The 12,724-nt window shown below is 63.0% G+C and overlaps 3 protein-coding genes across 4 annotated transcripts; 2 read left to right on the top strand and 1 right to left on the bottom strand.

Annotated features, from left to right (window-relative positions):
- Positions 1–360: 360 nt before the first annotated feature.
- RRP9 (ribosomal RNA processing 9, U3 small nucleolar RNA binding protein) lies at positions 361–4,241 on the bottom strand. Its single transcript, XM_034066552.1, has 16 exons — positions 4,207–4,241; positions 3,709–4,055; positions 3,536–3,641; positions 3,359–3,471; positions 3,210–3,277; positions 3,083–3,124; positions 2,728–2,854; positions 2,441–2,565; positions 2,104–2,196; positions 1,917–2,017; positions 1,667–1,801; positions 1,468–1,530; positions 1,242–1,387; positions 1,056–1,135; positions 866–939; positions 361–773 (listed from the first exon to the last, which is right to left on the bottom strand). Exons 1-16 carry the CDS (start codon positions 4,239–4,241, stop codon positions 668–670), a joined length of 1,761 nt encoding a protein of 586 aa, XP_033922443.1. The 3' UTR covers positions 361–667.
- On the top strand, positions 4,102–7,409 carry NAA80 (N-alpha-acetyltransferase 80, NatH catalytic subunit). The gene is made up of 2 exons (XM_034066507.1): positions 4,102–4,231; positions 6,686–7,409. Exon 2 carries the CDS (start codon positions 6,694–6,696, stop codon positions 7,390–7,392), a length of 699 nt encoding a protein of 232 aa, XP_033922398.1. The 5' UTR covers positions 4,102–4,231; positions 6,686–6,693; the 3' UTR covers positions 7,393–7,409.
- HYAL3 (hyaluronidase 3) lies at positions 4,111–12,701 on the top strand. Of its 2 annotated transcripts, XM_034066505.1 has the most exons (5): positions 8,806–9,730; positions 9,820–9,909; positions 12,063–12,188; positions 12,273–12,470; positions 12,564–12,701. In XM_034066505.1, exons 1-4 carry the CDS (start codon positions 8,834–8,836, stop codon positions 12,432–12,434), a joined length of 1,275 nt encoding a protein of 424 aa, XP_033922396.1. In that variant the 5' UTR covers positions 8,806–8,833; the 3' UTR covers positions 12,435–12,470; positions 12,564–12,701. The 2 variants fall into 2 exon arrangements, with proteins under 2 accessions (XP_033922395.1, XP_033922396.1); XM_034066504.1 differs by lacking the exons at positions 12,063–12,188; positions 12,273–12,470; positions 12,564–12,701 and adding exons at positions 4,111–4,231; positions 10,044–10,485 and having other exon boundaries at positions 8,817–9,730.
- The last annotated feature ends 23 nt before the right edge of the window (positions 12,702–12,724 follow it).

Below are 12,724 nucleotides of genomic sequence, written 5' to 3'. Positions count from 1 at the left end.
ACTTCCTGCTCCGTCCACTGCAAGCCCTGTGCTAGCGTACACTGCTCTCACCCCATCACCCACCCTGCTTTGCTGCTCCAGGACCTTATCCAGCCATGCCCCATGCCACCCTTGCCCCAGCACTTTGCAGCTTCACCTTTTCCTCCTCGCTTTTGGCCCCAGGAAAGCTGCTGAGCGCTACTGGGCTGGGCCCAAGCTCCCTCTATCCCTCCTCTCATTGTATGGGGTGCTGCTCCCGACCTTCCTGGGAGAAAAGGCAGGAGTAGGGACGAATGCCCACTGCCCCTGTACCCCCAAGAGCCACGGGGGGGCTGGCAGCAGCTGAGGACAAGTAATGGGACCCAGATATTTGAGCCCAAACAAGTTTTTAAGAGTAGATTTATTCTGTGAACAAGAGTGTGACCTTTCCTTTTGTAACTTATGTAAATAAAGTGGGTTTGTTGTTTGTTTTTTTAATGGACTCTTCCAGAGCTCAGGTATGACTGACCTGAGGGAAGAGGATAGACCCTCGCAGAGGGCAGAGCCACAGCACACTATGGGGAGCAGCAGGGTAAGGGGCTATGCGACACCCCTCTCTGACATGCTGCTGTCCCAAGGAAGGTGGCTGCATGAAGAACACAGGGCACAGCTCCAGGGACAGTGGTTTAAGGACCTGGCTCCAGCCATACTAAGAGCTGTCAGGGCCTTCTGAGCTGGGAACTGTGGTCCTCCGTTTCAGTGGGATGATGCAGATGCTGTTTTTGGCTTCTTTGATTCTCCACCACCGGCCAAGCCTACAGATGAAAGAAATGGGGGTCACCCTGAGCCAAGCACTGTAGGAAGTGGGGCTGCAGCCCTGGGTAGTGCTGGCCAGGGGAGACAGTACCGGTGCTCCTGCCCAATGCCAGCCACCAGGAAGTCACCTGCTGCGGAGAACTTGAGGCTGTTGACAAAACCCACCTGGAGGGAACAAGGCAGGTGAGGGGCTCCCACAGCCTCCTTCTGCCACTCAGGCAGGGGAACCCCCACGAGAGGACACCACTCCCCCCCAGCATCCCCAACCTCCCCATCCATACTAAGGGGATGTCCCAGAGAGGCTCCAGCTTCCGAAATCCCTCACTGCACTTCCAGAGTTTCACGCTGGTGCTGTGGGAGCCTGGGGCAGAGAGATGAGACTGTCATGCAACCCAGCTAGGCACAGGAGCAAGATGTCTCCACACACACCCTCCCCAAACCCCTGTTCCAAAGCAGCTGCCGCACACCTGTAGCCAGGAGATCACTGTTGCGCAGGGCGGCCACCGCTGAGATCCAGTATGGCTGCTGCAGGCCCTGGGCATCCTGCATGCCATGTGCCTGCCGGGCCAGGGCCAGTGGCTTCTTCTTTGTCCCACTCCACAGAGCAACAGAGCTGCCAGGAGGGCAGAGTGAGGGTGCTGAGTGGGGGCACTGCCCGCCCTGCCCTCAGCACCATCCTGGGCCTGTGCTCACCCATCATCAGCTCCCGATACCATGTGCTCCTCATTGATGAGCTGGATGCAGTCGATGGAGCCCCTGTGAACAAAAGAGGCAACTGCTATCAGTTATGAGCATGCTCTGGGATTGCATTTAGGAGACAAGGGCTCACTGGGGCATCAGCATCCCCAGTGTGCTGCTGCCTGCCCCAGACCTACTCCTGCCCCAGACCTACTGGTGCCCACAGAACACGAGCTGCGACTCCTCAGGGATCTTCCAGAGCCTCACGGTGCCATCCCGTCCCCCTGCCGTCACACAGCACTCCCGACTCAGGCTGTCCAGCCCCGTGATAACATCCTGGTGCCCAAACCTGCAGGAGATTGCAAAGAGCTGCTGGAGCATGGCCCTTTGCAGCCTTGCTTCTCCTGGGGCTGCTGGCGCATCCCAAGGCAGCAGGGTCAGTGGGGTTCCAACCCAGGTCTTACAGCGTCTCTATATAAGCATTTTCCGACACATTCCAGACCTTTACACAGCGGTCGTGGGAGGCACTGTACAGCTGGTGCGTGCCCTTCCGGAATGACAGGCCCTACAGACAGATGGATGGACATGGACATGCCAGGAAGAACACGGCTGCCCAGCCCTGCAGGGAGGGTTGTGATGCCCCTCACTCACTGAGACAGCGTCCCGGTGCCCAGTGAAGATGTGCAAGCGCTTGCAGGTAGCTGCGTCCCAGATCATGATCAGCTTGTTCCTGTCTCCTGTGGCCTGGCAGACAGCAGAGAATGCCCAATGCCTGCCTCTTGCGGACCCACAGCCCACCCCAGCCTCCATTCCTTCGCCCATGTGGCTCCCAGGGACCCACTCTTGACTCCAGTGGGCGAAGGGGCTGCTTTTACCCAGCGAAGTACATCCAGGCATAAGACACTTCCCCCCAGGACTGCAAGAGGGATGCACTCTCCACAGCCACTTTTCTGTGCCACACAGCAATGCCAGCCCCTTCTCCCCGTACCAGGTACTTGCCATCTGATGAGATGGCCATGCAGAGGACATGGGACGCGTGGCCCATGTGACGCTCCTCAGTGCCCTTCTTGCCCCCGGGCACCACGCACAGCTTCTTCCCACTCTCCACCTCCCCTGCAGGTAAGGGATCATTGTCATCCCATGGGAACCTCTCACAGAGTCCAAAGAGATACACGTGCACATCCACAGATGGGACAAGGGCCAAGCCACCTCTGTGGGCACCTATGGCCCTGCTGCTGTGGGAAGAGCCAGTCACAGCCCCAAGGGAACACTTGCATTTGATGAGGGAGCCATCCTTGGAAGCAGAGAAGATGAACCTGTCATCTGGAGAGATGACCAGGCAGGTGACGGACAGGTGGTGTCCCCGAAACACACGGATGCTGGCTGGATCCGGAGGCTGCACCTACAAGGGGAACAGGATGTAAACTGGGCTGCCCTGACCCCTTCACCAAGCACAGTACCCGAGCACGGCACCCTCCCTTCCTCAGGGTGCCAGCAGCTGGAACTGCTGGTGGGAGAAGGGCTCTGGTGCCATAGCCAGCACAGCACCTCGGGCTGCCAGCCAGGACCATGCCCAAGTGTCCCTCCAAGCCCGCATTTACACTCCGGTAACCCCGTGCTGAGCACTTACATCCTTGGCGACCAGGCGCTGCAGCCGGCCCTTCTGCTCGAGCTGCGGAATAAGCGGGAGCTCAGCGGAGGCGGCCCCGGCCCCTCAGCCATCCGTCACCGGGACGGAGGGGCCGCTCCCTGCTCACCACGTCCTCCTGCAGCCGGTCGCCGATGAGATCCTGCTGGGCCTCCTCCTCCTCCGCAAGCGCCTCTTCTGCAGCGGACACAGTCCCTATGAGCCGCACTCAGCCCCCGGGGCCGCCCGGCCGCAGCACTGACACCGCGCGGGACTCACCGTGCTGGCGGAGCTGCTCCAGGTAAAGCTTGGCCAGGCGCAGCTTCTTCTCCTGCGGCGTTTCCTCCACCTCCTCCTCCGCCTCCTCCCGCCGCCGCCGTCCGTGCAACGGGCTGCGGGGACACGCGTGAGCACCAGCACCCCCCGGCACAGCTCCCTCCTCGGCGCAGCCCTCACCCTTCCGTCTCGGAATCGCTGGACACCTCCTCGTCGAGCGGCCGCCCGCCAGCCGCCCGCGGCCTCCCCTCGGCGCCCGACACCTGCGGGTCGGAACGGGGCGATCAACGGGAGGGAGCCGGGACGGGAGCGCCGCCCCCCGCCCGGGCGGCCCCTCCGCGCCCGCCCCTCACCGCCGCCCGCGGCCGCGCTGCCGCCCCAAGCGGGGCCTTGGCTCTCCTGCCGCCCGCCGGAGCCGCCATGCTGCCGCCGCACGTGGCACCGCCGCCCCGCTGTCCACCCGCGGCCAGACCACGCCCCCGGCTGCGCGCTGGAGGCAGGCGCGCAGGAAGCGCGCAGGAAGCGCGCAGGAAGCGCGCAGCAGCGCCGGTGCCGGGCCCCCTGCAGCCCCGCCTGCCCCGGCAGCGCCGCCCCGCGGCCGCACTCCGTAGTGCTAGTGCCGAGCAGCTCCCCGGCGGTAGGCCCCTCCGGTGTGCTCCCACGGCCAAGGGACCGGCGCAAGGGAGAGCAGCCCGGTTGGCTGCGAGCGAGTTAGAACGGTCAGTGAACGGCCAGGAGCGGTCAGGAACGGCCAGGAACGGTCAGTCCCCCGCCGCGGAGCTGAGGGAGGCCAGCGCTGCCTTCTCTGCCGCCGGGACCTGCCCAGCGACAGCGCAACACAGCCCACGTACCCCACTGATGGAGGCAGTGTGGCAGGTAACTGCATGGCGCAGCCTCTGGTGCCGTCACGGAGTTTTCTCGCAGTAACTGACATCTTCTGGACTTGTTCTGCCAGTGCATTCATCTGATGGCCGACTGCATAAACAATACCTTAATACATTATATGATGGCACCGAGGGTGCTGCCAGAGGCAGAGCAGGGAGCGGGGCAGTGATGGCGTCAGTCCTGAAGCCGGTCAAGAATGGGCCCATCATTGAGGGGATGGGTGACGGGTCAGTGATGGATCAGTGATGGATCAGTGATGGGGTGGGGGCAGTGATCAGCTGGGTGATGCCGTTCAGGTTTGTGCACCTCGAGTGGGTGCAGCGTGGACTGCAGTGATGGGGGATGCAGTCTGGGTGCCGTGGCAGGGGCTGCTGACAGTAGGCCATGTCCTGCAGCGTGGCTGCCGCTCTTCCCACTGGGCAGGCTGGGGAAACTGAGGCACACGCGGCTGGATGGGCTGGGCGAGTATGGGAGGGCGCCCTGCAGTGTGCTGCTGGTGGGGTGGGCAGCCAGGTTCACGTGTTGGTGTGCCAGAAGGTGGCACAGCACAGCAGAGCACAGCACAGCACAGCAGAGCACAGCAGAGCACAGCACAGCAGAGCACAGCACAGCACAGCAGAGCACAGCACAGCACAGCAGAGCACAGCAGAGCACAGCACAGCAGAGCACAGCAGAGCACAGCACAGCAGAGCACAGCACCTCGGCAGTGCCTGACACGGGGCACGTGTCCTGCTTGCCCCTCGCAGCAATGGGCTGTGGACAGGCGGGTCCCCCACATCCCACTGCTGCTGCTGCCCTGCTGCTGTGCACTCACCGCCCCTCAGCCGGAAGCCCTTGTGCAGCAGGGAAATTGTGACATCGTCACCATCACAGGAACATGGTGGGATGATTTCCACTATTGGGGTGCTGCGGTGGATGTCTGCAGGCTCTTCAGAAGGGATAGGGAGGGAAGAAGAGGTGGTGGGGTTGTGTTGTATGTCAGGGACTGCCTCGACTGCCTCCACCTCAGTGTTGTGAGTGAGAAGGCTGAATGTTTGTGGGTGAAGATGAGGGGGAAGGCCAACCAAGCTGGTCACTGCCATAGAAGATAATAAAAAGTACTTCTACAAGTACATTAGCAATAAAAGGAGGACTCAGGAGAACCTCCATCCTCTACTGGATACCAGGAAAACTTCAATGGGTCAGTGATGGATCAGTGATGTGGGTGTTAGTGATCAGGTGGGTGATGCCGTTCAGGTTTGTGCACCTCGTGGGGGTTCACTGTGGGTTGCAGTGATGGGAGATGCAGTCTGGTTTGGGTGCTGTGGCAGGGGGTGCCATGTGGGGCTCTGAGCAGATGTGTCATTCACCCTGGGGAAGCAGAACCAGGCCCTGTGGTTGGCCATGAGCCTGGGCTACTTCCTGCCGCGCAGGCACCGAGGGTGCAGGAGCCGACAGCAGCAGGCAGGGTGAGTGTGAGCATGGGCAGCAGCAGGCAGGGTGGGCAGCAGGAAGGGAAGGCAGCCGGTAGTAGGGGCAGCAAGCAGGGTGAGTGTGAGCATGGGCAGCAGCAGGCAGGGTGGGCAGCAGGAAGGGAAGGCAGCCGGTAGTTGCGGCAGCAGGCAGGGTGAGTGTGAGCATGGGCAGCAGCAGGCAGGGTGGGCAGCAGCAGGCAGGGTGGGCAGCAGGAAGGGAAGGCAGCCGGTAGTAGGGGCAGCAGGCAGGGTGAATGTGAGCATGGGCAGCAGCAGGCAGGGTGGGCAGCCTCTGGGCTGGGGCTGGAGAGGGGCAGGCAGAGTGGGGAACTGGGCACCAGGGTGGGGGAAGCTTGGTGGGACACCACAGACAGAAGTGGCAGGAGGCCAGACATGAGGGGGGCTCCCCCTGGCACTGAAGGCCCCCCAGGGTGCAGGCGCTGCTGGTGGGGTCCCCGGTGTGGGTTTGCTGAGCAGACAAAAAGCATCCCCTGCCTGAGGGTGCTGAGGGGGTCTCTGGTGCTGCCTGGTCCCAAACCAGGCAGGATAGAGGCTGGGGTGGGAGCCAGAGTTCTTCGGCCTGGAGGGTGACTTTGGGGACATCCTGAAAGTGGGGGGGAGCAGGGCCAGGCCCTCCCCACCTCCAAGAGGGGAAGTGGAGCGGGTTGCTCATCCCCAGCTAACACAGCAGTGGGGCAGTTCCTCCTGCCCCCTGTGGCTTCTCTTTGCAAGAGGAACGACCACCAGGCTGGGAGAGGGGTTCCCACAGCACACAGGTTGTAGGAGGGGGTTTGTGACCCCTCAGAGGCTGACAGGGCCCAGCCCAGAGCCCCACATGCCACTTTCCTGCTGCAGTGCTGTCATTCACCCTCAGACCTGCCGTTAACCCCCTGAACCCATCCTGCTGTGAGCTGGGGCCAGAGTGGGCTGGGGGAAACACCCCCTCTGTCCCCTACTGCCTCTGAGCTGTGGTCTGTTGGTCTCCCACCAGTGAGAAGAATGGGCTCCGTGTCAGAGGAGCTCACCCTGGTCCCCCTGCACCGGAGGCCAGAGCTGCTGGAGGCCTGTGCTGAGCTGCTGCACGAGGAGTGGGGAAGGAGCCGGGCATCGCGGCTCCACACGCTCCAGCGCTCCTCAGACTCCTTCCCCACCTGCCTGCTGCTGCTGCGGAGCCAGGGCAGCGCCGAGGGCCCCTGCCAGCTCGTGGGCCACGTCCGGCTCTCCCGCGTGGCCACCCGGCCCCACAGCCTCTTTGTGGAGAGCGTGGTGGTGGCCAGGGCGCTGCGGGGCCAGGGCTACGGGCGGAAACTGATGGAGGCCACGGAGCAGTGGGCCCGGGCCCGGGGCTTCGGCTGCCTGCACCTCACCACCCACGACAAGCAGCACTTCTACGCACATCTGGGCTTTGTCCTGGGTGAGCCGGTGCAGAGCGTGGCCTTCCTCAGCCCCAACATACCCGCTGAGCTGCTGCGGCTCTTCTCCACCCATCCTGGTGCCGACACCAGCACCAGGCCGAGCCTGCCTCCTGCCCTTCCACCTCCCGTCTCGTCCCCCGCTGCTCCCACACCACCCGCCCCGCCGCCGAATGTGATCTGGGCAAGGGGGGTCCTGGCTGAGGGCAATGGGAGCAGCCTGCTGGAGACCCCCCACCGCGATGCCAAAGGGCTGCCCATCTTCTGGATGAAGAAGGACATTTGAGGGGCCCGGGCTCTGAGCTGGTGATTAAAGCAGTGCGAGCAGGAGCTGCCCACCCTGGTACTGCCTGGCTGCTGCTGTTCTTCAGGTCTGGCACCAGCTCCCCCAGCCTCCCCAGCACCACTGCTGGGGTGGGTGCTGGTGGGGAGGTGGTCCCACACCCTGCCCTGACTGCACATTGGTTCTGCTCCCACCAGGCCCCCAGCTCGCCTGGCTGGGGCCCTGGGACTGCCACTATGGCAAGGAGCCAGCCCCATCTGTCCTCTGAGGGTATGACCAGTCCCAACAGCTCTGCACAGTCCCACCAGTGTGTCCTGCACCCATCAGTCTCACTGTGGGGCAGCTGGGGCTGACAGTAGGCCATGTCCTGCAGCGTGGCTGCCACTCTTCCCACTGGGCAGGCTGGGGAAACACGTGGCTGGATGAGGAGTATGGGAGGGTGCCCTGCAGTGTGCTGCTGGAGGGGTGGGCAGCCAGGCCCCCCCACCCGCAGCTGGTAGCAGCAAGGGCCAGAGACATGGCATTGGAAGGTCAGCGAGCGTCTGGGCTGCGCCAGGGGATTAGCGATGTCCTTGCTGTGTCACTGGGCCTGTTCTGTGCCTAATCCCTCACCCCAGTGACTGGCCGACACTGGGCACCTCGCTCCCTCCAGCGCTGCCCTGATTCAGGGTACAGAGTTTCTGCTCTGAGTCCACCATGGTTCTTGGGGGACTCAGTCTCTCACCAGGTGCCTCGCCTGGGTAGGCTCTGCTATGAAATGGGGGAGAAGGGATCTCACTAGTTGATATAAATATCTCAAAGGTGGTGCCAGGAGGGTGGTGCCAAATCTTTGTAGTGGTCCCCAGTGACAGGACATGGAGCAATGGCCGTAAATTGAAACACAAGAAGTTTCACAAGAATTTTCAACTTGGGAAAGAACTTCTTTACATCGTGTGTGGCGAAGCACTGGAACAGGCTGCCCAGTGATGTGGAGTCTCCCTCTCTGGAGACATTCAAAACCTGCCTGGACGTACTCCTGCATAACCTGCTCTAGGTGGTACTGCCTTGGCAGGCAGTTCAGGCTGGATGACCTCCAGAGACCCTTCCAACCCCAATGATTCTGTGCCTTGCTACAGACAGGGGTATGAGCCAGCAGCGAAACTGATGTCCTGGGGTTGGTGGCTTGTATCAGAACTGCAGCTGTGGTGCAGGCAGGGCTCTGGGCACCAGGGCACAGCAGGCTGAAGTGCCCACTGGCGGCACTGAGGCAGTAGGTGTCCAAAACCCCCATGTTTCTGGGTTCCATGGGATTCTGGGGCTTGCAGCATGCCCCTGTGGGACAGCTTGGCCCATGTGGCAAATCTAGCCCACATGCCAGAGCGACAGTGTCAGCATGAGCAGGGTACTCGTGCATGGCACTGTGCCCAACTGATTTCCTTTCCCCACAGGGTGCTGGCCCAGCAGGATGGTGCTGGAGCTGGTGGTGTGGGCCTGCCTGGTGCTGGGCCCAGCAGGTGGGGAGAGCCCGGCAGCAGAGCCTGTGGTGGGTGCTCAGCCTTTCGCAGTGGTGTGGAACGTCCCCACCAGTCGCTGCCAGCACCACTTTGGCATGGGGCTGCCCCTTGGCAACTATGGAATCGTGGAGAACCAGGATGGCCGCTTTGCTGGCCAAAACATGACCATCTTCTACAAGAACAAGTTTGGCCTGTACCCCTACCTGTCGCAGCAGGGCATACCCCACAATGGGGGCATCCCCCAGCGGGTCCCCCTCAGGGTCCACCTCGCCAAGGTGGCTGGGGACATCCGTGACCTCCTGCACCCCACTTTTCATGGCCTGGCTGTGGTGGACTGGGAGGAGTGGAGGCCTCTCTGGACCCAGAACTGGGGGAACAAGCGGATGTACCGGGCAGCCTCAGAGCAGTGGGTGCAGGACCAGCATGGCCTCCTGCCGCGGCGATGGCAGCGGCGGCTGGCGCGGCGGCAGTTTGAGCGGGCAGCACAGGCTCTGATGGAGGAGACACTGCTGCTGGGCCGGACCCTGCGCCCAGGGGGGCTCTGGGGTTTCTACCGCTTCCCTGACTGCCTCAACGGCAACTGGGCCAAGGTGGCCAACTACACCGGGCAGTGCCGTGCCGCAGACGTGCAACGCAATGACCGCCTGCGCTGGCTCTGGGCTGCCTCGACCGCTCTCTACCCCAGCATCTACCTGCCACCGGCGCTGCCGCCTGCCCTGCGCCAGCGCTATGTGCACCACCGGCTGCGCGAGGCTCTGCGTGTGGCTGCCTTTGGCACCAGCGGCCTCCTGCCTGTGGTCGCCTACTCTCGCCTGTCCTTCCGCCACTCACCGCGGTTCCTGGAGCTGGTAAGCACCAAAGGGCTGGCAGGGGGTGTGCCATGGGTCCTGCTCAGCCTGTGCCCTCCAGCCCGGTCACATCTCTCTGTCCCTTGCAGGCTGACCTGGTGCACACCATTGGGGAGAGCGCAGCGCTCGGTGTGGCTGGACTGGTGCTCTGGGGAGACATGTCATATTCCCGCTCAGCTGTGAGTATGGCACCTGGCTGCTTCGGAGCTGCATGGGCTCTATGGCACAGCCACATCCCCTGTGCCCACCAGGGAGGAATGGCTACAGGGGCCTTGGTGCCAGGGTGGGTTCTCACCAGTTCTTCCCCCCCCAGGAGAGCTGTGCCAGCCTGCGCCACTACATCATGTCCACCCTGGGTCCCTATGTGGCCAATGTGACGGCAGTAGCCCGGGAGTGCAGCTACAGGCAGTGCCATGGCCACGGGCGCTGTGTGCGCCGGCAGCCCCATGACCTGGGCAGCCTCCTGCTCCTTGGCCCTGGTGCGAACCCACTGGGCTCCTTCCGCTGCCACTGCTACCGTGGGTGGGCTGGCAAGGGCTGTAACCAACGTGTCCATTCCAGCCCTGCCACCTCCTGCCCAGCGCTCACTCGTGTTCATGGCCTCTACAGGCACAATGAGCTCCCAGCCTCTGACACCTGCCTGCTGCAGGGCACATGGGGCTGGTGACAAGGGTAGGGACCTCAGTGGTCCCCTGCCCCAGCAGTGCTGCTGCCTCCTGCTTTTTATGAATGTTATTAATGTAAATAAATCCTCCTGGAACAGTGGGAATGGTCCTTGTGGGCAAAGCTGGGCGAGCTCCACGGTGCCCCCAGGATGGGCACAATCGCTATTACTTCTGAGAGGCAGCAGAGACCCCAGTTTGGGACTGGATGGACCCACCAGTGCCTCAGTTTTCCTGCGCAGGCTCTGTTTTGATCTCACAGTGAAGTGTCAGCCCCTTTACCCTAGGAAGGGTGCATGGGCACCCCCACAGGCTGCTTTCCCTTTGCCATGCTGGCACTATGTTGCTGGAGCCCTGACTGCACCACTGGGCCCCCCTCCCCACAGCTATTTTTACCTCCCCCCAACTGTGTTTCTCACTGTCCTATTTTAAGCGACACAGTTGGCACCCTGGGAACCCAGTGCCCGGCTCCCAGGGCCCCGCACCACCTCACTGCCCACTCCTGCTGCCCGGGCACAGGGAGCCATGCCCAGGGAGGCTGGAGAAGGTAGGCTGGGAGTGGGCTGGGGGGGCCCTGGCACCCGGGGGGACTCGGTGGCACCAGGTCCTGGGGTTAGGATGGAAGCAGTGGCCAAACGCTGCACTCTGCTGTGGGCATTGAGGGCAGCGATGTCTGCCTGGGCAAGAAGGGGTTCCTGGAGGGGTGCAGGCACATGGCAGCAGGGTTTGGGTTTGGGGAGACAGCAGGCAGCTGGCTGGAACACCCCCTGCACCTAACTCCCACCACCCCCTGTGCCCCTCAGTTGCAGCATGATGGGGAGACCCACAGGCCAGTCCCCAGCCAAAGGCTGGGCCCTGGGGAGGGTGTGAGGGTCCCTTGGGCACCACCTGAGCCCCCCCCCAGCTCTGACACCTGCCAGCCCCACTGGTGTCACGCAGCATCCCGACAGCAGTGGCATGGTGCCAGGCTGCCCTGCAGCACCCCACTGACCGGGAGGGACTGGAGCTGGCACAGTACACCCTGCTCTGCTGCAGGCACAGCGCCTGGCCCTGCCCAACACACAAAAACATGAGAACACATAGACAAAATCATTCCCTTCACCCCAGTGTGGGCACGGTTGTGTCTTCAGATGGTGCTGCAGCCATGCCTGCTTTGATAAAGCCAGCTTGTTCTCACAGGGGGATGGTGGGCACCAGGACCCCCAGCATAGCACACACCCTATATCCATCCATGCACCCCTAAGCAGCAAATGAGCATGGTGCCCATGGGGCAAGCCAAGCCATGCCACAGGCTGGAGCTGGCACGGTCCTAGCCCTTCTTGCCGGCTCCCAGCTGGCCCAGGAGAGCCCTGGCCAGCCCCACAATGTCTGGGCTACCAGGACTGGGGGGTGGCACATTCCTGCCCCCAAGCCAGGACCAGATTCCAGCCCCATTAACAAGGATCTGGGATCGTGGCCACCAGGCACCAGCTAACTGCTGTGATGACAGCACTGACCCGCCTGTGGCCACCACACTGTGCCATGCCACAGCACTGGCTGCCTGCCCCAGCACAGCCTCAGCTAGTGTCAGAGTGGGGTCACCTCCGGAAGAGCCTGGTCTCTGCAGGGGTGCCTGGTGCAGGCAGGGGCTGCAGGCAGGACACCCACTCACCCTCTGCCTCTGCTCCCAGCAGACAGCATGGGACGTGCCGAGGCTGGGGACCCTGAGAGCGGTGAGCCTGGAGCCATCAGCCTGCGCCCTGTGGAGTCCATCAGCGATCTGCACTGGGCCTCGGGCGGGCAGAAGGGCACTGAGGGTGAGCATGGGGCAGGGGGGGCCCACATCAACCCTGGCCATGCCCACGACTGGGCTCTTAACCATTTCTCTCCCCTGCTCACAGGCAATGGCCCAGCTGCCCCCAGCAGCCTGCATCGGCCCCCGCCTCGCCCCACACCCCCTGGCTCCCCACCGCTGCTGCCCACTCTGCGCCCTGTGCCCACCGCCAGCCTCTGCCCTGGCCAACCCCTGCTCCTGGCCCTGCTGGGGCTCCTGGCCCTGGTGAGCCTGGTCCTGGCCACACTGGCTGTATACCTGAGTGGTACGTGGTGCTGGGTACGGCGGGAGGGTCTGAGGGAGGCTGCAGGAGGGCCAGACCACCCACTCCTGGTGTGCCCCTGTCTTCTCCCCACAGTCCTGCAGAGCCAGTCCACGCAGGTGCTGGCCCGATGGCTGGAGACCCAAGAGGATGCTGTGCACCAGCTCCAGGCAGCCAACAAGCAGCTCTGGGCTCACCTCAACACAAGTGCCGAGCTCGGTGGGCACCGCTGACCTGCTCCTGGCCCCACCACAGGC

Source organism: Melopsittacus undulatus, chromosome 9 (genome assembly GCF_012275295.1).
Source record: "Melopsittacus undulatus isolate bMelUnd1 chromosome 9, bMelUnd1.mat.Z, whole genome shotgun sequence".
NCBI lineage: Eukaryota > Metazoa > Chordata > Aves > Psittaciformes > Psittaculidae > Melopsittacus > Melopsittacus undulatus.
This window is presented reverse-complemented; position numbering and strand designations above follow the sequence as displayed.